General features: G+C 42.2%; 1 protein-coding gene across 1 annotated transcript in view; it reads right to left on the bottom strand.

Annotated features, from left to right (window-relative positions):
- Positions 1-644: 644 nt before the first annotated feature.
- The window catches only part of LOC141141191 (ephrin type-A receptor 3-like), a 348,950-nt gene continuing 322,998 nt past the window's right edge, over positions 645-26,596 (bottom strand). Inside the window, 5 exon segments of the mRNA XM_073628888.1 lie at positions 645-2,298; positions 5,000-5,140; positions 14,313-14,506; positions 17,154-17,303; positions 25,542-25,751. Of these exon segments, the coding sequence (XP_073484989.1) occupies positions 2,199-2,298; positions 5,000-5,140; positions 14,313-14,506; positions 17,154-17,303; positions 25,542-25,751 (795 nt within the window). The 3' untranslated portion in view covers positions 645-2,198.

Consider the following 26,596-nt stretch of genomic DNA (forward strand, 5'->3'; position numbering starts at 1 on the left):
CTGGTCGCTCAGCATTGCCGAGTGTGCTAGGGGGCAGTGTAGTGCACGATTTATCGCATCACACTGCTCCTTTTCTTGTTTTGTATAAGCTTTACTTGAAGTGTACAAAACGTACACTTCATTCACTGCACTGTTCAGCAGCGCGCTGTGCTGCCTGACATTACAGTGCGATTCGGGCCAGCATGCTGCAGCTCAGTGCTGGGCTGTGTTGTAGTGTGAATGGGACACATAGGAAAAAAATTCCTGTTTGTCCGTGCGGTGACAGAAGTTTTACATAGTGTGAATTGACATTTAAGGATTGGTAAGCTGCAAAATATTATGTTTTATTTTTTGGATTTAATACCTCTTTAACCCTGGCTGAAAATAAAAAGGGCAAATTATAAAATACAAATTCACATAGACAGGTAATTGCAGTTTGTCTTTTGTCTGGTGCTTCCCTTTAGTGTGAGAACATTTTAGCAAAGAACAAAGTAATAAGGATGTCTTGTTGTCATAGTGAGGAACCTGACAAAAAAGAATTTTTTCCTATACTTAGACATTAAAATGAATTACGCATCAGAAAAAAATCTACCTGAGGCTTTTATTTTCATTAAAAATGTATGTTGGTTTAGTTATTTTCGGCACATAAATAACGAACCCTTCTTTTACTGTGTTATATGGTTCTGTCGTTTTATTAACATTCAAAAGAAATGTATATACATATTTACAATATATAGAGATTTATACATAAAACAGCCCACATTGGTATAGTTTTGTGGTTTGTACAAGTTGTTCTCGTTCTATCAGGTGAACATTTCGGCTCTGTAGACATGACACCAAGCAGTGGGAGGAGCTTGATACAGAACCAGCCCTCCTTTGGATGGGGGAAAAAGTCATCAATTGCATCACATATTGAGAAGTCCCCTCCCTGGTAATGAAAAGGGCCTAACATTTAATTATGGCACACAGAATGAACACATCATTGTGTACAAACCCAACAAAGCAGAGTTGTGCTACAATGTGTTTGCTTTACAAAATTTCTTGACAGCTATATACATCTCAGAACTCTTTTCACAAACAAGATGGAGTCACAAACACTATGTCACCGCAGCTGTGTCACAAAATATGTCATTGTCTTCACACACAAACCCTGACGTCTTTTCTATGAAAGAAAAGTGATTTTGTTGCAACGATAAAACCGGTAACATTCTTGTGTCATGGGCTGCACCTATGGAGCTGGAATGAAAGAGACATTTCAAATAGGCTGAATTCCACTTCCATGTGAGTGGGTAGAAAATGCAACCTCTTAGGCATTGAACTTCAGACAACGAAGCACAGAGGCTTAGCTAAGAGCGAAGATATCCTTGAGCTTAATTAAAAATAAAAACCTTACGCAAATGCATTAAAATGGGAGTAGTTCTGATCACGTGCTCTGTGGTTCTTTTATTAAAAGACACGACTATCAATGCAGAATACAAATGCTAGATGGATTTATTGAATTTCTTGACAATATGGAGTGAAGGAGCAGTAGACTGAAGACTACAAGTCTCAGAAGTGAGAACAAGGGGCAGTGCATTGTTTATTCAGAATTATGCAGAAATATTATGTATTCTAAAGCTATTCATCGCGGTAGATGGGATAATTTAGTAGAAATAATTATTAGTAAAGGTATATGAATGGTGTAAAGGTGAGAAGTTCCATCTGTCAACTACTCATAGAAAAGTTGTGATGTACACCACCCCATAGATGATAAATATAGTTGTTGCTTAGGAATACCATAAAGTACTATCGATGACTGTGTCCAACAATAATGATGGATGTTCTTTATGAGACAATGTGGGACAAGATCCTATGCACTAATCAGTCCAATACCATTTCCCGTAACATAGAAACACTTTGTCACTTGAAACCATTGTTGTTTACACAGACACATTCCACTACATTGTACCATCAAGAGTAATTCAGCTTAAAGAACTCTAACAATGTGTAATGTGGCTTTGAGTTCACACTGATTTTATTTGTCCAAACACCTGTCCAAAGGCACCGTAGTCAGAAATCCAGACGTTTTTTCCCACTGATATACATTGGGAAGAGATTATTATTCCCTGCAGTAGTTGTGTTATTGGAAGGTCAGCTGCAATGACAGCGTATACTGCTTCTGGTACAGCTCAGTACATCTCCTGCAGAGTATCAAGGACATGGTAAACACCAGCCTGCCGTCAGATTTGCACATGAGTCCCTAGTGCCTGGAGATTCTGTATGCTGGAGAGGATTTTCTTCTGATGGCCAGCTAAGTTGATGCCAATTTTGCTGAGTTCACTGAAAGAAGATGAGACAAGAAAAGTGAGTGTACATAAATCGAGCAAGAGGATCACTTTTTACATAGATACATTTCACTATGTTCTACCCTAAAGTATGATAAAGATAACTGTAACAAGCCACAATGAAAAGACAGAGAGTGGTGTGTCACAAGCTGTGCATTTACGCAATATGGCCATCACACCTATACAAGTTTATTGGGCATCCAATTCCAAAACCATAGATACTAATATTAAGTGCTCCTTTTGCAGCTGTAATGCCTCATACACACGATCGGAAATGCCACCAGCAAAACTCCAATGAGAGCTTTTGGTCGGAAAATGCGACCGCGTGTATGCTCCATCGGACTTTTGCTGGCGGAATTCCAGCCAGCAAAAAAATGAGAGCAGGTTCTCTATTTTTCAGTCGAAAAAAGTTCCTATCCGAAAATGCGATCATCTGTATGCAATTCCGCCGCGCAAAAAAACACGCATGCTCGGAAACAATTCGACGCATGCTCGGAAGCATTGAACTTCATTTTCTCGGCTCGTCGGAGTGTTGTACATCACCCCGTTCTTGACGGTCGAAAGTTCAGAGAACTTTTGTGTGACCGTGTGTATGCAAGCCAAGCTTGAGCGGAATTCCGTCGGAAAAACCATCCAAGATTTTTCAGACGGAAATTCCTCTCGTGTGTACGGGGCATTAGAGCTTTTTTTTCTGGGAAAGCTTTTTACAATATATTGGAGTATGTGTGGAATTTGTGCCCATCCCTTCCAAAGAGCATTTGACCCAGTTATTGGACTCATCAGTGTTAAAACTAAACTTAATGACACTTAGTGTTGAGGTCGGGGCTCTGTACAGGCCATTCAAATTCCAAAATTATCAAACAAAATCATCAGTCTGCTCATGGCTTTGTGCACAGTTGTCTGAGGACCATTTGCATTGGCCTGCACTATATATATATATATATATATATATATATATACACACACACAGTATCTCACGAAAGTGAGTACACCCCTCACATTTTTGTAAATATTTTATTATATCTTTTCATGTGACAACACTGAAGAAGTGACACTTTGCTACAATCTAAAGTAGTGAGTGTGCAGGTTGTATAACAGTGTAAATTTGCTGTCCCCTCAAAATAACTCCACACACCCATTAATGTCTAAACCGCTGGCAGCAAAAGTGAGTACACCCCTTCCCCTATCCCTGAGTAAACCCCTAAGTGAAAATGTCCAAATTCGGCCTTAAGTTTACCAGAGCTTCACAGGTTGCCACTGGAGTCCTCTTCCACTCCTCCATGAGGACATCACGTAGAGACCTTGCTCTCCTCCACCTTCTGTTTGAGGATGCCCCACAGATGCTCAATAGGGTTAAGGGTCTGGAGACATGCTTGGCCAGTCCATCACCTTTACCCTCAGCTTCTTTAGCAAGGCAGTGGGGTCATTATCATGTTGGAATACTGCCCTGCGGCCTGGTCTCTGAAGGGAGGGGATCATGCTCTGCTTCAGTATGCCACAGTACATGTTAGCATTCATGAATCCCCCAATGAACTGTAGCTCCCCAGTGGCGGCAGCACTCAGGCAGCCCCAGACCATGACACTCCCACCATCATGCTTGATTGTAGGCAAGACACACTTATCTTTGTACTCCTCACCTGGTTGCTGCCACACACGCTTGACACCATCTGAACCAAATAAGTTTATCTTGGTCTCATCAGACCACAGGACATGTTTCCAGTAATCCATGTCCTTAGTCTGCTTGTCTTCAGCAAACTGTTTGTGGGCTTTCTTGTGCATTATCTTTAGAAGAGGCTTCCTTCTGGGATGACAGCCATGCAGATCAATTTAATGCAGTGTGCAGCGTATGGTCTGAGCACTGACAGGCTGACCCCCCACCCCTTTATCCTCTGCAGCAATGCTGGCAGCACTCACAAGTCTATTTCCCAAAAGACAACCTCCGGATATGACGCTGAGCATGTGCACTCAACTTCTTGGGTCGACCATGGAGAGGCTTGTTCTGAGTGTAACCTGTCCTGTTAAACCACTGTATGGTCTTGTCCACCATGCTGAAGCTCAGTTTCAGGGTCTTGGCAATCTTCTTATAGCCTATGCCATCTTTATGTAGAGCAACAATTCTTTTTTTCACATCCTCAGAGAGTTCTTTGCCATGAGGTGTCATGTTGAACTTTCAGTGACCAGTATGAGAGAGTGAGAGTGATAACACCAAATTTAACACACCTGCTCCCCATTCACACCTGAGACCTTGTAACACTAACGAGTCACATGACACCAGGGAGGGAAAATGGCTAATTGGGCCCAATTTGGACATTTTCACTTAGGGGTGTACTCACCTTTGTTGCCAGCGGTTTAGACATTAATGGCTGTGTATTGAGTTATTTTGAGGGGACAGAAAATTTACATTGTTATACAAGCTGTACACTCACTACTTTACAATCTAGCACAGTGTAATTTCTTCAGTGTTGTCACATGAAAAGATATAATAAAATATTTACAAAAATGTGGGGGGTTGTAATCACTTTTGTGAGATACTGTATATGTGACAAAGTAACACAATAGTGGGTCATTATTAGTTTACAAGCTTAAAGATGTAGATGCTGTATTCATTTTTATTCAGGGAAATTATATCAATTATAGGGTATTATGTATGCATCTATGCTTATAATACAGCAGCAATACATTAGATTGGCTCTTACCTGTTGCTTAGATACAGCACAGAGTCTAGGGTAACATATCCTGCCATTGTGAAGTGTTCTATATATTGGTTCATCTTGATGGCCTCTAACCACTCCTCCACACTGGTGACTGTAAATGAGTCAGTCATGCTTGGGTCCTGCCTGCAAAGAAGTCAACTGAAGTAAATCGACTGAATACATTTTAGAAACTTAAAGTAGAACTATAGGCATTTTTTTTTTCATTTTGGATAGAGCAAGGGAGTGCTATATCCTGTCTTTTTTTTTTTTGCCATTTGTGTCCAATTGTGGAGATTTACCTTCAAATACTGTCCCATAGCCAAAACAGTAAGTGAGAGGAAATCCCTGCAAATTATGGGAATCCCTTGAGGCCCCCTGGGTCATCAGAACTAGTGCCCCCTTTGGATAGTGAATGTAGCAGAATCTCTAACCTCTTCCAGTCTAATGGGAACCTTTGAGGTCACAGACCACTGATATCCTTCAATATGTAGTGGGTTGTGAGGCATAGTGGGTGCAAAGGTAGTAAAAGTCATTGGGCAGCAGACACTTTTTGGATGCAAAAGAGGTTTTATTTCTTTTAACAGTCCTTTTATATTTTGCAAGGGAAAGAGGGTTGGGGCCAGGACACCCATAAGTAGTTGTAATTTCAATAGGCAGACTCTGAGGCCTCAATAGGAGGACAGCCGTACAGGGAAAGGCCCCAGCAAGGTGCCACTTCTGCACGTGCAGGTTTGCTGTCCCCTATGGCTACAGTACTTAACAGTTCCCAATTCAAACGTAACAGTTCTCTCAGCTTTACTACAACTTGTACTTGTAGTTCTTCTGCCTCTTGAGCTATCACTGGACCCTCTGATTCACTAACTCTGAATCCCGGGAGTTCCTCAAGGCTTTTGCTGTAGTATCTCCCTCAAGCGTCACCCACGCTTCCCTGCTGGGTTCCTAGCTTGGCACTTTGTATACCTTCAAGCTTCACCCCTGCTGACTGGCTCGGTTCCTAGCTTGACACACAAGGCTGCTCTGCAAGCTTCACCTCTGCTGGTTGGGTCCCTGACTTGATCACAGCCTAACGTTTCCCGATTCTCCACCGTGCCCTTTCAGTTAGATTGTTGCTCCAGTACTTGCTTCAGTTACTTACTGTGGTCCCTGGTAAAGGTGGTTGGTCCTTTAGTGGCGACAGCTTACCTTCTACCTCCGACCATGACAGGTTCTCCGGCTGGCAGAACTGTCACCTCCAGTTGGACTGCAAGCCTCAGTCCCAACCCCGTGCCGCCCTCTTACTTCTGGATAGGCCCTCACACAGCCAGGCAGCCAGATGCCCCCCTGGGATAGGCCCAACCTCTGGCCTAGTAGCCCGGGGCAAACTACACATGTCCACCCAGACGGCAGTCCGAGTGGCACAGAACATAGATCACCTGACTCCACCCAAATATATAGGCTCTCCTAGCAGGCCAAGGGAGTCAAGAAAACCCCTGCCCATTGCCTGAGATACCCCATATACCCATAACCTGACCTTGAGTTGTCCTTCTCATATCTAGTACCATCAAGTGCCTGGCCACTTAGTGGTAGAAGAGAAAAGTACAACAAGACCAAACTTAGGGAGAAATCAAAGGATTTCTAACAATTTAACTATGGTAGCTACCCTGACAAGGAATTTGGTGAGGAGCTCCCTGACTAAACCCCAGGGTGCTACTTGAATGTAAAATATTTTCTTTCACTTTCAATGACAATGGTAAACAGGACAAATAGAGAGGGTGAATCTCCCTAATGAGGGCACAGACAGCAAAAAAAAAAAAACCTTTACAGGTATTCTAGTCCAGCTCTACTCTATCCTAAACTATAAAAAACGCTTTTCCTTTAGTTATACTTTAGGAAATACATATATACTAAATTCTATGTTTATCTAACACTTTTTTTATCATCAATGCTCATTCGTCTTCAGTTGTAACGCAACCATGCCCTAACATGAAGAATCTTCCAGATTCTACCAAGTAAAAAAGAAGGGACATTATAGCTTGAACCGATTCCACCTCAAATTTAGGTGCAGCTATACCTTCCTTCACCACTATAGGTCCAGTAGTGCTGCACACCACCTAATCCCTTTTAGGTACATATAAAAAAGAACATAAAGGGGATTTCACAAGGGCATGTGATCTGCACCCTTCCTCCTATTGGGAAACTATGAAGTCAAAGCAGAGACAAATTAAAACAAATTAAGACAGAATGAGGCTAATGCCTAATGACTTTCCGACAACAAAACTGTGGAATTTTGTCCGAAGGGTGTTGGCTCAAACTTGTCTTGCATACACACGGTCACACAAATGTTGGCCAACAATTACGAATGCAGTGACGTACTAAACATACAACGTGGTTTTTCAGCTCTTTAGCGCCACTCGTTGGGCTCCTTCTGATAACTTTTTGTTAGTAGAAGTTTGGTGAGTGTTGATTCGTGCTTTTCTTTTCGCATTTTTCATTTAGCGCTTTTCAGTTTGCGCTTTTTATTTAGTGTTTTTCAGTTTGTTTCTGAACGGCCGTTCATCAACCAGACATGTTGCAGAATCGGAGGAGATAACGTGTTATTTATTATTGGCGTTATTGGAGTTATTGCTTTGATATTATTTTTTTCGTTGAATAATTATTTGATTTGGTATATTTTCTATATTTTTGGATGCATAGAATGCACTTTTTGGTTAAGTTCTATTGGTAGATAGCATGTCTATTTTTTTTATTTTAATGCACAATAAAAAAAAGTGTGTAGAATAATACTTGGCTATGTGTTTTACTTCAAATGACAGTTTGGGAGTAGGCAGTTACATTATTAAAAATACAATGTAAAATTGACAAGGGACACCGACATAGTTGTATCTTTGATCTTAAAAACTACGGGATAATGGTGTTGTGGTAACTTGCACAAATTTAAAAAAAAAAAAACATAATAATATTATTCTTGATATCACTAGAAAAAAAAAAGCTTTTGAAAAATTGTTTGCAATAACTCCATCAGTATCACCAGCAAAGCAGCTTCATTATTATCCCATTAAAGAAGAAGAGAATTGTGCACTGTATTTGGAGATTTCATAATTTGCCACATCACGAATGTTAATTCTCCATTACAAACGCTAGTTTACAAGACCGACCGCTTTTGCTTCCGAGCATGCGTGTTTGTATTTTGGACTTTTGTCAGATGGACAACACACATTTGTTAGCAGAAAATTTGAAAACATGCTAGCCAACATTTGTTGGCGGAAAGTATGACAACAATTGTCCGATGGAGCATACACACGGTCGGATTTTCTGGCAACAGTCTGACAGCCAACATTTCCAGTCGGAAAATCCGATCGTGTGTACGAGGCTTTAGTCAAAGTAGCAGCTTTGCCCCCCATTCCTTTGACTAACATTGATAAGGACTCCAATAGGCACAGAGAAGCTTAGTTGCATTTTCTGTACTGCCCTGGCCATCTTATTGGACAATGATTGCCTACAAATGCATCCTTCCTTGTGAAGTGACAGTCAGGTACTCAGCTTTGCCTAACTGCAATATTATCTTGGTTTTCTGCAGCATGACGATTGAAGCTGGGCCTTGTTGATAACTATCAGAGGGGTTAAGGGGTCAATGCACCAAAACTGGAGCAGAAATTAAGCCATTACCCATAGCAGTCAAATTTTATCATTCATTCACAAATTGTACCATTCTGTCACTGAAGAATGAAGAAATAGAAAATTAAGCTATTCAATACAGAAAGCAGTTTTCACTTGTATGCCAGTTTTCTCCAGTTAAAGTGCTAGGTTAATATTGTCTTCAGGCCTTTCCCACAGTGAGTGGGTTTCTGCTAAGAAATACAAATGAATTTAACTAAGTGACACATTTGCATGTGCCCTTGTGAGGATATCTATAAAATGTGCATCGCTAGTGAAGCTTGAGGACAAGTTTGAATATCTATGTTACAAAAAATGGATTCTCAACACTTGCTTCAGTGACTTCCTACAGTGCAGTGCTTTCCATACCTCTTTATGGAATTACAGGTGAAATAGTAGGCTTATTTTAAGGAAAAAGTGTTTTGTATATATTTTCATTGGGACCAGAACAAGAAAAATATGTTTTCATTTGTTTAATTCAAAAAGTATCAAATATTGCATATGAACTGTTAAATGTAACTTTTGTAGCCAAAAAATGAACTCTAGGCCACTTTTCCCTTTCTTACCAGGTTGCCTTTACAGGCTTGCTGTAAATTGCCTGTTTTGTTAACAGGTCCCAGCAGCAGAAGGTCAAATTACATACACAGCTCAAGGAAGGCCAACCAACTCCTCTGCTCATAACACTTCTCTGGATTTTTAGTTACACTTGAAAATGAATGTGAATGGCTACTGCCAGGCTTAAGAATACTAAGAATTAGTTAGGAAAAAACAATGGCCAGACTAAGTACATTCTAATATTTACATATTATTAACAAACAGTAAAGGCACTTTAAAAAAATCCTCATTGTAGCTCCAAGCACTGTGGAGGTATTCATTCTCAAATTCACAGCAGAAGCATAAATCACAGTTCATCTCCCACTTCTGCCTCTCTGGCAGAAGGGAATTGGAAGCCTGACAGTCTTCTATATAAACAAACAGCAGGTGTTCACAAACTGACTGCAAGCTAACTTAAACGTCTCTGTGGTAATCTTTGAGGATAATTTACTCCACAGTGGCTGTAGCTATAGAAGCCAGTGAGGACTTACTTTAAATCTCTTTTACTGCTTGTTAAGAATATAGAAATGCTTAAGTCTAGATTCAAATCTGTGCTGGTTATGCTGCTGCGGGATCTGCACAAATACCAGCAACCGCACCCACCCACACAGGGAAACGCGGGGCCCCTGGGCAGATGCTGTTAATCTTTAACAACTCCTTATTGATTTTGTTGAACGGTTGAATGTCAATCAATTTAACCTCCATTTTACTTTTACCTATGATACCCATAGCATCTCCTTTCTAGACGTGAAAGTCATTAAGAATTCCTCGGGTAAATTGATTACAGACTTATTTCGCAAGCCTACAGCAGGCAACACACTCCTTCATGCTTCTAGCTCTCATCCCCATCCTCTGATACGCAGTATCCCCTATGCTCAGTACCTGAGACGTAACTGCACAGAGGACGAGGATTTCCGTCTACAAGCTGATGCCCTACGTACACGTCTTTTGGCCCGGGGATATAGCCGCACTAATTTAAGAAAGGCCTTTAAGAGAGTCTTTGCTCAAGATAGACAAGTGCTTTTGTATGGCCCCCAGCGTACAAAGCAACCTTCAACTGTCAAAATCATTACTAAATTTTCAGTTCATCACAGTCAGTTGCACAACCTGTTATCCCAACATTGGCACTTACTCACCGAACACCATATTCTAAAAAAGTATGTCAGGTCCACTCCAGAACTGGTCTTTAGAAGGGCCACCTCTCTTAGGGACAAATTTACTCCGGGCCATTATAGAGCTCACCCATTTGCACCAGTGAGTCCGCGAGGCACATTTAAATGTGGAGAATGTCCACATTGCCCATGGATTCAGGAAGGACAAGAGACATTTGTATCCCAAATATTTGCCAACTGTGGTACCAGAGGGGTTATTTACCTGATGGTCTGTGCCTGCAAGGCCTTTTACGTAGGCAAGACCATCAGGGAACTACAGCAAAGATTGGGGGACCATTTATATGCCTCTACAAATGGCAAGCTCACAATGGTGGGCTGCCACATAGGGATTCACCATAGATTCAATTCTAATTGCATCAAATTTTGTGTTTTGGATGTAATCCCGGAAGATCCCAGAGGAGGCGACTGGGACCATAGAATCCTAAGGCGAGAGTCCTTTTGGATCGAATGGCTCAACACCCTCATGCCACCATGCCTCAATTGAGGCACATACCTACAAACATTTTTTATAATTTTCTCTATAATTTGTGAGGGACACCCCTAATGAATCCTTGTTCTTCTCTGGTCTCTGTTTATTTCCATACTCATGGCTTCTTGTGCATTTCTATATAGATCACTCTTTTACAGAGTTTTGTATTCTTCTCCTGATTGAATGCCACTGTCATAAACCCCCCCCACTTTGCCAACGCTGTGGGGTACCCATTTATATGTAATTGTGCTCTGTATAATAATTTTTTTTCTATATGTATATATGTATCTATGTTTTGTTAGAGGAGAGTCGGTGTTAACCAATGCTTGAACAATGTTCTGAGGAATAAATGTGTTGCTTAATTGTATTTTGTATCTACTTGAGTCAGCACCTGTTTTCTTGCTGGGAGATGGATCTCTCTTGACCTTTCCCCCATCCAGTTACACCGATTGCTTACTTTTTATTTTGGTGTATGTTTTTTCCTACCAGTATCGTTGTCCAATGACTGTCAGCGGCTAGAGGAGTTCATTCTCCCCCTGGTGGCGGGCATGCGCCTCTCCAGCAGTGGTCGAGCCTCTCTTACGGGGTGGCTCTTTCCCGGGTGGTGACGCACACTTAGCGTCCCAAAGATAGGGCTATGTGCGTGCGCAACCTCTGTTCGCGCATGTGCAATAGCGGAGAGTCGGACCTGGTGACGTCGGTGCCTTACGCAGTACGGCGCCGAACGTCTATCCGGGTTGGGGGTATATAGAGCGGCCCCATAGGTCACTTCTTTGTAGACGACAGACACCCGGGGCTTCACTACACCAGCATGGACAAAGTAGGCTCACTTTACTTTCATCAATCCATTTATATGTCCTATTCCCTCCTCCCTCCGGACTATGATGTGTGGTCACTAGATGGGCTCTACCTCCAGTGGGCTCCACTTCTGCAGCACGCCTCGGATGGATTGATGGGATTTTAAAGGCATCATTCATATAATTTACCTTATGATTCCCTTCCTTGTTTTATTCTCTAGACTTCTCTACGTCATTGCTGGATTTAGTTGTCCACTCCCTGGTATCATTATTAATATTCAACTTTGGCCTCTGAATCGGTGGGTTTTATGTTGTACAAATTATTTGTTTACACGCCACCCCCTTGGTGCTTTGTAGTGGGTTTTTCCTCTTGATTCCTTCTATCTACATTCCCATTCCCCCTCTATTCTCTACCCTTTTCTCTGTAATCTTCTTCCTTCCTCCCTCACTCCCAGTTTCCCCTTTTTTTTGGCTCCCTTCCCTCTTTCCCTTTTTCCCCTCCCTTTCCCCTCCCCCCTCTTTTATCCTCCTTCCCTCCTCTTTCTTGTCCCTGTCTCCTTCCCTTTTCCCCTCCCCCCCTCTTCCTTCTTCCCTCCTCCCTCCCCCCCCCTTTTCCCCCCTACTCTTTTCCCTTTTCTTTTACTTTGTTTCTTCTTTCCCCTATTCCCCTTCCTTCCCCCCTCTTTTTCTCTTCTTCGCCCCCCTCTATCCCAATGCACTCAGGTGGTGTATGTCTAAATACAATTTACTTCCCGAACCGATATACATTATCTCTTCATATACTAGTCTGATTCAGCCCCCCGTGTCCGCCCCCAGGGGGAAAGCCCAATCCGGGCGTCTAAATACTGCCGTTCCCTGCCTGTTGGGGCAGTTGTTGGTGAGTGTGTTTATACAACATGTAATCACTCCAATACTATGTATTACAATGTATTACCATATTATGTTTTCTTTGAATATAATTGTGATTATTTATTTTCTTAGATGTTATATTTGGACGCCTCCTGAAGAAGCAGCGTTGGCCACGAAACTGTTGAGGTCAACCGTCCTTTAGTACATCAATGTGCTTTTAATTATACATGTGGGCTGTACTCATTGTTACATTTTTGTATGTCTCTTGTTGCAACAACTCCCAAGTTGTTTTGTTGTACACTGTATATATTTTACTATTTTGTAACTCAATAAATTGAAATTTTATTTATGTTCCATGTCTTGGGTACCGCTATAGTCCAATAATCCCTTTATGGGGAGGTAGGGCTCTTTTGGAGTAGCCCTTGCTTTTCTCCTCCCATTCCCCCTTCAATATATTAATGTAGGATGATGGTACCCGGTAATTTAACGCCTTCAGTCAACTTTTGTGGCAATACCCTTTTATCTTCATTGGGACCAGAACAAGAAAAATATGTTTTCATTTGTTTAATTCAAAAAGTATCAAATATTGCATATAAACTGTTAAATGCATCTTTTGTAACCAAAAATGAACTCTAGGTCACTTTTGCCTTTCTTACCAGGTTGCCTTTACAGGCGTGCTGTAAATTGCCTATTTTGTTAGCAGGTCCCAGCAGCAGAAGGTCAAATTACATACACAGCTCAAGGGTCAGAGGAAGGCCAACCAACTCCTCTGCTCATAACACTTCTCTGGATTTTTAGTTACACTTGAAAATGAATGTGAATGGCTAGTGCCAGGCTTAAGAACATTCAGAATTAGTTAGGAAAAAACAATGGCCAGACTAAGTACATTCTAATATTTACATATTATTAACAAACAGTAAAGGCACTTTAAAAAAAAATCCTCATTGTAGCTGCAAGCAATGTGGAGGTATTCATTCTCAAATTCACAGCAGAAGCATAAATCACAGTTCATCTCCCACTTCCGCCTCTCTGGCAGAAGGGAATTGGCAGCCTGACAGTCTTCTATATAAACAAACAGCAGGTGTTCACAAGCTAACTTAAATGTCTCTGTGGTAATCTTTGAGGATAATTTACTCCACAGTGGCTGTAGCTATAGAAGCCAGTGAGGACTTACTTTAAATCTCTTTTACTGCTTGTTAAGAATATAGAAATGCTTAAGTCTAGATTCAAATCTTTGCGGGTTGTGCTGCTGCGGGATCCACACAAATACCAGCAACCGTACCCACTCACACAGGGAAACGTGGGGACCCTGGGCAGGTGCTGTTAATCTTAATGGCATGCCGCCTGCACTGGAAATCGCAACCATACTGGAAACCAAGATTCCTGTGCGGGCTGAAATTTCAAAAATAGTGTAGGGACTTTCCTGTGTGTCGCAGGGCATGGCAGCCCATTCAAATGAATGGGCCCTCGTGCCCGTACAAATCACGGCCCATGAAGCCACACAGATGTGAACCTAGTGTAAATGTCCATAGTCTGGGCAAAGGTACACTTTAAGAAAAAATGCTGTGTAGCATTCAAAGTGACAGAAGTTGTTTAAAATAAATCACCTAAATTGGAGTTATATTATTCATAAATGGTATTGTCTGCTTAGTTTTGCACAGATAACTAGGTGCACAAAATCAGAATGTCCAACTAGGGATTCTATTTTTGCCTTGTGTATATACTTCTCTGCAGTATAAACTTGCAATCTACATTAACAACAGTGGATAGTAGCAGTATAGTGAACAGTAATTAAATCTTACCATGTGGAGCTGTTGGCTAGCTCGGTCAGGCTGCTTGGGTTGCGTATGAATTTGTCCAGAATGTTTACAATTTGGCCAAACTTAGGCCGGTCACTTCTACACTTCTGCCAGCAGTCCAGCATGAGCTGATGTAGCACTACAGGACAGTCCATAGGAGGGGGCAGGCGGTACCCTTCATCTATTGCTTTAATTACCTAGAAAAGAATAACAAATCCATTATTGTTAAGCCAGACTCATTCATTTCTCCTAGTATACAGAAGGCTTTAAATAGAGGGGATAATGCTCTTTCATGTTCATTTTCATGAAAGGGTGCAAACCTTTGAAGTGATTAGTAATTGTGCTGATGAATATAAACCTTTTTCTATACTGATTACAGATATTCACTGCATGTAAAATATAAATAGGAAACCACTTGACGTGAAACATAATTATTCAAGCTCATTCTTTAATATAGAAAAAAATAAAATGCAATATCCCAATGAACCATTCCAAAATAATAATAAAGCTAATAATTAGATAAGTGCAAGTTATTTATTAATACCAGGTTGTTTTATATGTGCTAATTCTTTATTTGATATTCCTTACTGTGGATGTAGATAATATCACAGAGTCAGTCTACAGGTGACGTTAGACGAATGATCCTGTCACCAGTTAAAACCCACACATGTCACGTGTAAATTCAGCTCTTGTTTATTTGAAGGAGAATAGCAATCAGCAAATATACAGTCAGGTCCATAAATATTGGGACATCAACACAATTCTAATCTTTTTGGTGCTATACACCACTACAATGGATTTGAAATGAAACAAACAAGATGATGGTATTCACATCCAAATCAGGTGAATGGTGTAGAAATTACAACAGTTTGTATATGTGCCTCCCACTTTTTAAGGGACCAAAAGTAATGGGACAATTGGCTGCTCAGCGGTTCCATGGGCAGGTGTGTGTTATTCCCTCATTATCCCATTTACAAGGAGCAGATAAAAGGTCAAGAGTTCATTTCAAGTGTGCTATTTGCATTTGGAATCTGTTGCTGTCAACTCTCAATATGAGATCCAAAGAGCTGTCACTATCAGTGAAGCAAGCCATCATTAGGCTGAAAAAACAAAACAAACCCATTAAAGAGATAGCAAAAACATTAGGTGTGGTCAAATCAACTGTTTGGAATATCCTTAAAAAGAAAGAATTCACCGGTGAGCTCAGGAACACCAAAAGACCCGGAAGACCATGGAAAACAACTGTGGTGGATGACCGAATAATTCTTTCCCTGGTGAAGAAAACACCCTTCACAACAGTTGGCCAGATCAAGAACACTCTCCAGGAGGTAGGTGTATGTGTGTCAAAGTCAACAATTAAGAGAAGACATCACCAGAGTGAATACAGAGGGTTCACCACAAGATGTAAACCATTGGTGAGCCTCAAAAACAGGAAGGCCAGATTAGAGTTTGCCAAACAACATCTAAAAAAGCCTTCACAGTTCTGGAACAACATCCTATGGACAGATGACACCAAGATCAACTTGTACCAGAGTGATGGGAAGAGAAGAGTATGGAGAAGGAAAGGAACTGCTCATGATCCAAAGCATACCACCTCATCAGTGAAGCATGGTGGTGGTAGTGTCATGGCGTGGGCATGTATGGCTGCCAATGGAACTGGTTCTCTTGTATTTATTGATGAAGTGACTGCTGACAAAAGCAGCAGGATGAATTCTGAAGTGTTTCGGGCAATATTATCTGCTCATATTCAGCAAAATGCTTCAGAACTCGTTGGACGGCGCTTCACAGTGTAGATGGACAATGACCTGAAGCATACTGCGAAAGCAACCAAAGAGTTTTTTAAGGGAAAGAAGTGGAATGTTATGCAATGGCCAAGTCAATCTTCTGACCTGAATCCGATTGAGCATGCATTTCATTTGCTGAAGACAAAACTGAAGGGAAAATGCCCCAAGAACAAGCAGAAACTGAAGACAGTTGCAGTAGAGGCCTGGCAGAGCATCACCAGGGATGAAACCCAGTGTCTGGTGATGTCTATGTGTTCCAAACTTCAGGCTGTAATTGACTGCAAAGGATTTGCAACCAAGTATTAAAAAGTGAGTTCGATGGATGATTGTTAATCTGTCCCATTACTTTTGGTCCCTTAAAAAGTGGGAGGCACATATACAAACTGTTGTAATTCCTACACCGTTCACCTGATTTGGATGTAAATAGCCTCAAATTAAAGCTAAAAGTCTGCAGTTAAAGCACATCTTGTTCATTTCATTTCAAATCTATTGTGGTGGTGTATAGAGCCAAAAAGATTACAATTGTGTCGATGTCCCAACATTTATGGACCTGACTGTAAGTAGGTTATGGTCATAGGCAAATCAAAGGTTACCTTTAAAGCCTATTTCCATGTTTCTTAAACAATATTAAAAGATAGAGCAGGAACAGAGTTTGTTTATTGGTCTAGTAAGGCAAAAGTATATAAGTATGTGTATGAACACAGTCGATCTGGAGTTCTGTAGCACTCAACCCCTATCAGTCCACCATCTTAACATTAATATTTTGGAAAATATAGGAAAATGGCACAAGTTTACTTCTAAGCACTTTGAAATGCATTGTCACACTGGAAAGTTCATCTATATTGCTGTATACTGTCAGAAATAATAACTACAAAGTAACTTTCAATGTGATCACACATTACTGCATGTAGCAGTTTTATTCCAGTTCTTGAAGGGTGCAGTAGAAGTAAACAATATAGCAAAACAGATTGAGAGTTACTAAACAACATGAGAGTTGCTTTTTCTATTTTTTCCTCAATTAAAAAAAGGGTAATATAGTATATTTAATTACATAACTCACATCTTGGTTAGACATTTCCCAGTAAGGTCTTTCTCCATACGATATCACCTCCCACATCACAATACCATAGCTCCATACATCACTTGCTGATGTAAATTTCCTGTAGGCAATGGCTTCTGGGGCTGTCCATCTGATGGGGATTTTACCTCCCTTATGGAAAAGAACATGAACCATCAATATAATCCATAAACAAATAACCACATAACCAGATACCTATCACTTGTTCCTACAGTAATTTCTTATCTCCAGTATATGCCACAGTATAGTGCAGTCAGGGAACTGGGTACAGAATACTACAAACCAGTGCACCTGAACATAATTAGAATAAACAATAGGAAATGTAACACAGACTGCTAACATTGGTTAGATAAGAATTCAAGTCTAATAAAAAAAAAATATTTTTTTTTACTGGTAACAGCCAATATTTGAAATCCAACACTCTCTGGGTAGAACAGGGACATCTGCTATTGAATGATGGGTGCTGCTTCAAAACAGCTAACCTATGGAATAATATAAGGGAGCGATGTTCATACACAGGGAAAAAAAATCTCAGCAAATGTGGATGAGTCAGTAGCATGATAAAACCAACCAAAATAATCGGTTGTGTTTTTTCTAACGCACTAACATGTTGCATTATGCAACCATATTACACAGAAACACAGTTTAGCAGTATGCCTCTACGAACAAAGAGGATCCGTATGTGAAATACAGTGTACACTATATAAATGAGCGCCATTCAGAAAGGAAGCAAGGGCATAACTATAGCCCAGGGAGGAAATGTGACTACTAGAACATACTGCTCTAAATACTTAATGACTAGGGATGAGTTTTGTGTTTGAGTCGAACCCATGTTCAACTGGAACATCGTCTGTTCGATCGTTCGCCGAATTGCGAACGATATGGGCCATTCGCGCCAAATTCGTGTGGTGCGTCACGGCCCATAATTCACTGTGGCATCGCAGTGCATTGCTGGCTGATGATTGGCCAAGCATGCACTATGATCCGCATGCTTGGCCAATCACAGCGCCATCTGAACAGAGAGCCATAATTGGCCAAAGCCAAGGAGGCTTTGGCCAATTATGGCTCAGGGGATTTAGTACACGCCCCACACTATATAAGGCCGCCTGCACAGCAGCCCTGTGTAGTGTGTGTTCTGGCGTTGAAAGAGATAGACAGAGAGACAGTGTAATTTGATTTAAGTTAGATAGATTAGGCAGGACAGTCAGTGAGTTAACTGCACTTACAGTGTATTGTGTATATATATATATATATATATATGCATCCCAGGTGTTGTATATATATATATATATATATATATATATATATATACACTGTATTCAGTTTAGCTAGATCCGTTCCTGTTATCTTCCTACTGACAGGCAGGCTTGTCTTGTCACCGTATTTACAGCTACCTGAAGAAAATTGCTGGTGTTCTTTCGATCCTATTAGTACCACAGTCAGGCAGCTAGACTATTTACAGTTAGTGTAGTGCGTCCTCCTCACAGTGTTCAGTTAAAGCTACAAGTTAGTTTAGTGCGTCCTCAGAACAATGTTCAGCTAAAGCTACAAGTTAGTGTAGTGCTTCCTCCTCACAGTGTTCAGCTAAAACTACAAGTTAGTGTAGTGCGAGCTCTGCACAGTGTTCAGCTAAAGCTACCCGTAGAAGGTTGGTGGTGTTTTCCTGATCCTATGACTACCGCAGGCAGCTAAATAAGCTACAAGTTATTTTTTGCGAGCTCTGCACAGTGTTCACCTAAAGCTACCTGTAGAAGGTTGGTGGTGTTTTCCTGATCCTATCACTACCGCAGGCAGCTAAATAAGCTACAAGTTAGTTTTTTGCGAGCTCTGCACAGTGTTCACCTAAAGGTACCTGTAGAAGGTTGGTGGTGATTTCCTGATCCTATCACTACAGCAGGCAGCTAAATAAGCTACAAGTTAGTGTAGTGCGTCCTCCTCACAGTGTTCAGCTAAAACTACAAGTTAGTGTAGTGCACAGTGTTCAGCTAAAGCTACAAGTTAGTGTAGTGCGTCCTCCTCACAGTGTTCAGCTAAAACTACAAGTTAGTGTAGTGCGACCTCTGCACAGTGTTCAGCTAAAGCTACAAGTTAGTGTAGTGTGTATTCTGAACAGTGTTCAGCTAAAACTACAAGTTAGTGTAGTGCGACCTCTGCACAGTGTTCAGCTAAAGCTACAAGTTAGTGTAGTGTGACCTCTGCACAGTGTTCAGCTAAAGCTACAAGTTAGTGTAGTGTGTCCTCCTCACAGTGTTCAGCTAAAGCTACAAGTTAGTGTAGTGCGTCCTCTGAACAGTGTTCAGCTAAAGCTACAAGTTAGTGTAGCGCGTCCTCTGAACAGTGTTCAGCTAAAACTACAAGTTAGTGTAGTGTGACCTCTGCACAGTGTTCATCTAAAGCTACAAGTTAGTGTATTGCGTCCTCCTTACAGTGTTCAGCTAAAGCTACAAGTTAGTGTAGTGTGTCTTCTGAACAGTGTTCAGCTAAAACTACAAGTTAGTGTAGTGCGACCTCTGTACAGTGTTCAGCTAAAGCTACAAGTTAGTGTAGCACGTCCTCTGAACAGTGTTCAGCTAAAACTACAAGTTAGTGTAGTGTGACCTCTGCACAGTGTTCAGCTAAAGCTACAAGTTAGTGTAGTGCGACCTCTGCACAGTGTTCAGCTAAAGCTACAAGTTAGTGTAGTGCATCCTCTGAACAGTGTTCAGCTAAAGCTACAAGTTAGTGTAGTGCGGCCTCTGAACAGTGTTCAGCTAAATAAGCTGCAAGTTATTTTTTTGCGAGCTCTGCACAGTTTTCACCTAAAGCTATCTGTAGAAGGTTGGTGGTGTTTTCCTGATCCTACCACTACCGCAAGCAGCTAAATAAGCTACAAGTTATTTTTTTGCGAGCTCTGCACAGTGTTCACCTAAAGCTACCTGTAGAAGGTTGGTGGTGTTTTCCTGATCCTATCACTACCGCAGGCAACTAAATAAGCTACAAGTTAGTTTTTTGCGAGCTCTGCACAGTGTTCACCTAAAACTACAAGTTAGTGTAGTGCAAACTCTGCACAGTGTTCAGCTAAAGCTACCTGTAGAAGGTTGGTGGTGTTTTCCTGATCCTATCACTACCGCAGGCAGCTAAATAAGCTACAAGTTAGTTTTTTGTGAGCTCTGCACAGTGTTCAGCTAAAGCTACCTGTACAAGGTTGGTGGTGTTCTTATACTACAGGAAGGCAGTTGATTTTGCTAGCTGCAGTATCAGTATATATATATATATATATATATATATATATATATATATATATATCCCAGCTTAGTGCAGCTACAGGCCATTAGTATGTCTGGAAGGCCAACAAGGAGAGGCAGACAGTCACAAGCCAATAAAAGAGGGCAAGCAGGCTCTGTGTCTAGAGGCAACAGTGCTGGTCGTGGAGATGGTGCATCCTCATCAGCACATGGCCGTGGGACATGCTTGGCCTTTTTTTTGGCAGCTGGCAGTGTTGAGCTGCAACATGCGGAAGACTTGGTCGAGTGGATGACCAAGCCGTCCTCATCCTCCTCATCCTTTCACCCATGCTCAGGGTACTTTGTCTGGCAAAGCAGCTGCCAACACAGCCTCTTCCCTCAGCACAATGGCATCAGTGACTCCTTCCCTAGCCCCAGCATGTCTTCCTGAGGAGTCCCTCGAACTGTTTGACCACAGTGTTGGGTACATGCTCCAGGAGGATGCCCAGCGTTTAGAAGGCTCTGATGATGATACTGAGCTAGATGAAGGCAGTAACATGAGCACGGACAGAGGGGGTGCCCAAGAAGGACAGCAATCTGGCAGTCATGCTCCCCCTGCTGCAGCATACTGCCAGGTTTGCTCCAGTGATGAGGAGGGAGGGGATGATGAGGTCACTGACTCAACTTGGGTGCCTGATAGGAGAGAGGAGGAGGAGGAGGCACATCACCAACTAGGCTGGATGCCCTCCAGGGGCCAGCCTAAGGGCAGAACACTGACTGCATCACACCCCAAAGCTCCGCATGTGCAGGGCACTGCTGTCTCTGTGCGTTATTCCAAAAGCTCTTTGGTGTGGGCCTTTTTTGAGACGAGTGCATCAGATCGCACCGCTACTATTTGCAACATATGTCTCAAGCATATCTCACGTGGTCAAAACATCTCCCACTTGGGCACCACATGCTTGACCTGACATATGTTGATCTGCCATGCAGTTCGTTGGCAAGCGTATCTAAAAGACCCACACCAAAGAACAAAGAGGACCTCTCCTTGCTCCTCATCAGCTGAGATCTCCGACCCCACTATACCTTCAGTCCTCTCTGAGACCTGCACTGAGAGGAATGAAGGTGTAGAATTAGGTGTGTCACAGCCAAGTACTTGTGGGCAATCTGCTTTCGGTACACCGACGTCAGATTGTACCAGGCAAATTTCCCTGCCCCAGCTGCTGCACCGCCGAAAGAAGTTCGCTCCCAGCCATCCACATGCCCAGCGGTTGAATGCTAGCTTGGCAAAATTGCTAGCACTTAAACTGCTGCCTTTTCAGTTGGTAGACTCTGCCCCCTACCGTGAGTTTGTGGAATGTGCGGTTCCTCAGTGGCAGGTACCCAAATGCCACTTTTTCTCATGGAAGGCGATTCCGGCTCTCTACCAGCATGTGGAAGGCAATGTCCATGTCTCGCTGGACAGGGCAGTCAGCGGTAAGGTGCATATTACCGCTGACTCATGGTCCTGCAGGCATGGACAGGGACGTTACCTAAGTTTCGACGTGCATTGGGTGACTCTGCTGGCAGCTGGGAAGGATGCAGGACAAGGTGCAGTAGTGTTGGAGGTTGTTCCGCCACCACGCCTCCAAAATGCCACTACTAATGATTGTAACACACCTCTCTCCTCCACCCCTCCTCTTCTTCCTCCTCCGTGGCCTCTGCCTGTGCTTTGTCCTCGGAACCAGCGGTGCTCCGTAGCCGTTCAAGGGGCTACGCAAGAATGCAGGCCAAAAGATGCCATGCGGTGCTTGAGCTGGTGTGCTTGGGGACAGGAGCCACACTGGGGCAGAGGTTCTGTCAGCTCTGCAGGGGCAGGTTCAGAGGTGGTTGACGCCACGCCAATTTAAGGCAGGAATGGTGATTTGCGACAATGGCACCAACCTCCTCTCTGCCCTCCGACAGGGACAAATGACCCATGTGCCCTGTTTGGCTCATGTCCTTAACTTGGTGGTGCAGCAGTTCTTAGGCAGGTACCTGAGCTTACAGGATGTCCTGAGGCAGGCCAGGAAAGTCTGTGTGCATTTCCACCGGTCATATAATGCCAGTGCCCGGCTGGCAGACCTCCAAAAGGAGTTTAACCTGTCCAAGAACCGCCTAATCTGTGACATGCCCACCAGGTGGAACTCAACGTTGGCCATGCTGCAGCGGCTGCACATGCAGCAGAGGGCCATCAATGAGTACCTGTGCGACTATGGCACCAGGACAGGGTCAGGGGAGCTTGTTTTTTTTTCCCCATGCCAGTGGGCCATGATCAGGGATGCATGCACTGTCCTGTAACCATTTGAGGAGGCCACGAGGATGGTGAGCAGTGACAGTGCATGCATCAGTGCCACTGTCCCCCTTGTCCACCTGTTGGAGCACACACTGCGTGGAATAATGGACAGGGCACTTGAGGCAGAACAGAGGCAGGAAGAGGAGGACTTCCTTAGCTCTCAAGGCCCCCTTTATCCAGACAGTGTCCCTGCGTGCCCGCCGATCACACAGGAAGAGGACGAGGAGGAGGAGGATTGTGTCAGTATGGAGGTGGAGTCTGGCACTCAGCATCAGCAGCAGTCTTTAAGGGATCAGTCCCAAGAAACACATGGACTTGTACGTGGCTGGGAGGAGGTGGCTGCGGACCATGTCGTCCTTAGTGACCCAGAGGACTCCGGACCGAATGCCTCAGCAAACCTACGCTGCATGGCCTCCCTGATCCTGCAAAGCCTGCGTAAGGATCCTCGTATTCGTGGTATCAAGGAGCAGGACCAATACTGGCTGGCAACCCTCCTTGATCCACGTTACAAGGGTAAGGTTGCAGACCTTATCTTGCCGTCGCAGAGGGAGCAGAGGATGAAACATCTTCAGGAGGCCTTGCAGAAAGGTCTGTGCAACGCGTTCCCAGAGACCGGGAGGTTACAAACTCCTGTTTCTGGACAATGTGTTGCTGAGGCTTCGGTCAGTCAAAGAAGGAGTGGTGGAGAAGGTGGCCGTCTGACCGATGCGTTCAGACAATTTTTTAGTCCACAGCCCCAAGGTATGATCGGTTCCAGCAACCATCGCCAGCGTCTGTTTTACATGGTGCAGGAATACCTAGGGGCAAGATCTGACTTGAACACCTTTCCCACCGAAAATCCTCTGGGTTACTGGGTCTTGAGGATGGATCACTGGCCAGAGCTTGCACAGTATGCAAATGAGCTACTGGCCTGTCCTGCATCCAGCGTTCTTTCGGAACGCACATTCAGTGCTGCTGGAGGCTTTCTAACCGATCACAGGGTGCGTCTGTCCACCGACTTGGTCGATCGACTAACCTTCATAAAAATGAATCAGTCTTGGATCACCACCAGTTACCAAGCACCTGATGCTGATGTAACCGAATAATTTTTTTTGAAATCTCAGATCCCTTCAAAGACTGCCTATGCTGATGCTGAGTGACTATCCTGAGTAATTATCCTCTTCCTCCTCAATGATCAAGCATCATTAAAATCACTGCTCCCGAAAAAACTGACATTTTTAAAAGTTTTTTTGCATTGATACATGTCCCCTGGGGCAGGACCCGGGTCCCCAAACCCTTTTTTAGGACAATACCATGCAAATTAGCCTTTAAAATGAGCACTTTTGATTTCGAACGTTCGAGTCCCATAGACGTCAATGGGGTTCTAACGTTCGTGCAAATTTTCGTTCCGTTCGCAGGTTCTGGTGCGAACCGAACCGGGGGGTGTTCGGCTCATCCCTATTAATGACTTATTTAGGGAAAGAATTTGTGAAACACGTTAGGTATAATGAATACATCATGTAGGGCCTTAGGCTGGAATTATCTATCTGGAGCTACATTTCAGAATGATACAGGTTTCTGAAGCGTATGGGGGGAAGTGGGGGCAGGGGCTAAAGTTACTTTGCTACATGACTCAATGGCTTCCAATTTTACGCATGAGGGGAGATTTACTAAAACTGGTGCACTCAGAATCTGGCACAGCTGTGCATGGTAGCCAATCAGCTTTTAACTTCAGCTTGTTCAATTAAGCTTTGAGAAAAAAAAAAAAAAACCTGGAAGCTGATTGGTTTCTGCACAGCTGCACCAGATTCTGAGTGTACCAGTTTTTGTAACCCCCCCCCCCCCCCCCCCCATGGTGAATTTGTATTTTTTTTTAAATACTGTAATGCTTAGCATAAATGAAACAATCAATTAATCATGTGTGCCTATAGACAAACGTAAATCATATGCATCATATATTTGTCGCTCACGTTTGTCTATACAGGTATTAGATTTATTTGTTTCACAACTGTGGTAGTCACAGGTAAAAAAATTAATTACTTTATTAATGCTAAGTGCTACAGTGATTAAAGTAATCTTTGCTACAAGTGTATTTTGAGTTGGTGAAATTTTATGGAGCAGTTGCATTAAAGGGTTTTTGTTGACACTAATTAGTATACAGTTTTTAAGTATACAAATGGATAAAGGAAGGAACTGTAAATTGAATAATAAATTATAGAGAAGTTAAAACAACAGGTCTCATGTACATGAATGGTGAGAGGCTGAAAAATGCACTAGTGTGCCACCCGGGGAGCTGCAGCTGGCAGGAACAGCTGCCAATGTTTCTGTACATAAACAGGAACACCAATGTTTCTGTACATAACCGTTGCATGCTTGTATGATGTATTTCCTACATTTTCCTACATTTTTCAGCCTCTCACAAGATGTTTGCAACATGGAGCTCAGTGGCAAGCTTATTTTGACCCTTTAGCTTTTGGCCTTCCAAGCAGGATGCCAGAGAACCACTTTTATGGTATTTGCATGTTATTCTTTTTTTCTATTTATTGATTTTTTGGAGGGAGGGATGGCCCAGTTATGTCTATCGCAATTCAGAAACAGATCAAGGTTTGCTGTCTTCCCCCAACATTTTTCCCTGGTCTTTACATGTGTGTGTGTGTGTGTGTGGCAGTATGAGACCTATTCAAAGTCTTTCAGAACAGAAGCTGATTTTTATAGATAATTCAATATCCAGAATGCTTTATAATGTATTTAATGGGATAAGAATAAGAATGGAACAGTATAGTTAAAGCATAATCTGGAGATAATGTTAGAATTTATCAATTATTTGTGAACCAATCTGATTCAATAGTATGGTCATGAGTTTTTTGTATAACTTACCCTTGTGGTATACGCTGCTTCAGGGTCATCCTCGAGGACTCTGGAAAGACCAAAATCGGAGACTTTGCAGACCAAGTTGCTGTTGACTAATATGTTTCTGGCAGCCAAGTCTCTGTGGACGTAGTTCATATCTGATAAATATTTCATTCCAGAAGCTATGCCTCTCAGCATTCCTACTAACTGTATCACTGTAAACTGGCCATCATGTTTCTAGAAGATAGAAAATTGACATTGTTCTCAGTTCTTGGGAATAACCAACTTGCACACCAAAAGGTTTTTACAAATTTAAAGATTTCAGGCACAATGTGTTTGTGGTCTGTAAGTCAAGTAACCTCATTTTTATTCCCTTTCCTCTTCTAGTGTTTATGGCTTGACTACACCTGAGTTTTTAAAGGAATGCATTATGGGTCTTAAAAGCAATTTTTACATATTAAAGACAGGTAGAGACAGCATGGTCAAAGATGCATGAACTGAGAAAAGGTAGGATCAGCTTTACCAATGAACAAAAATGTATGGTTACATGTTTTAGAAAATCGCATATATTATTAAGGAAAATTGGGATAACGAATAATGCAGCCATAGGCACATTAGTAAAAAAAATGAAAAACATTTTTCATGGGACTTTAAAGAGGTACAACATTTGCATAATAATTTGGAATATATTAAGGGGCAGGTAGTGGGAGGTTTTTCTCTTCCCCGTCCTGTGGAACCTGGAGTCATGTCTGGGATGATTACTCACTCACACATGTCAGCACTTGGTAACTACTCTTTTATGCATATTCCTGATTCTTGTTTCACACCCTACCTATGGTAGCATACATATGGTGTTTTTTTCTGCTAATTTCTGACTCTTGCTTTATATTTTATCTGTTGTGGTTTACGCATGGTGTCTGCTGGTTTGTTAGTGTCTTTATTGAATACTATACATTTTTCCTTATGGGTCACTGGTGCTAGACACTATACATTTGCTTTTTTTTCTTTTATTTTTGGGTAGATATAATATAATATAATATAATATAATATAATATAATATAATATAATATAATATAATATAA

Source organism: Aquarana catesbeiana, linkage group LG04 (genome assembly GCF_042186555.1).
Source record: "Aquarana catesbeiana isolate 2022-GZ linkage group LG04, ASM4218655v1, whole genome shotgun sequence".
NCBI classification, from domain to species: domain Eukaryota; kingdom Metazoa; phylum Chordata; class Amphibia; order Anura; family Ranidae; genus Aquarana; species Aquarana catesbeiana.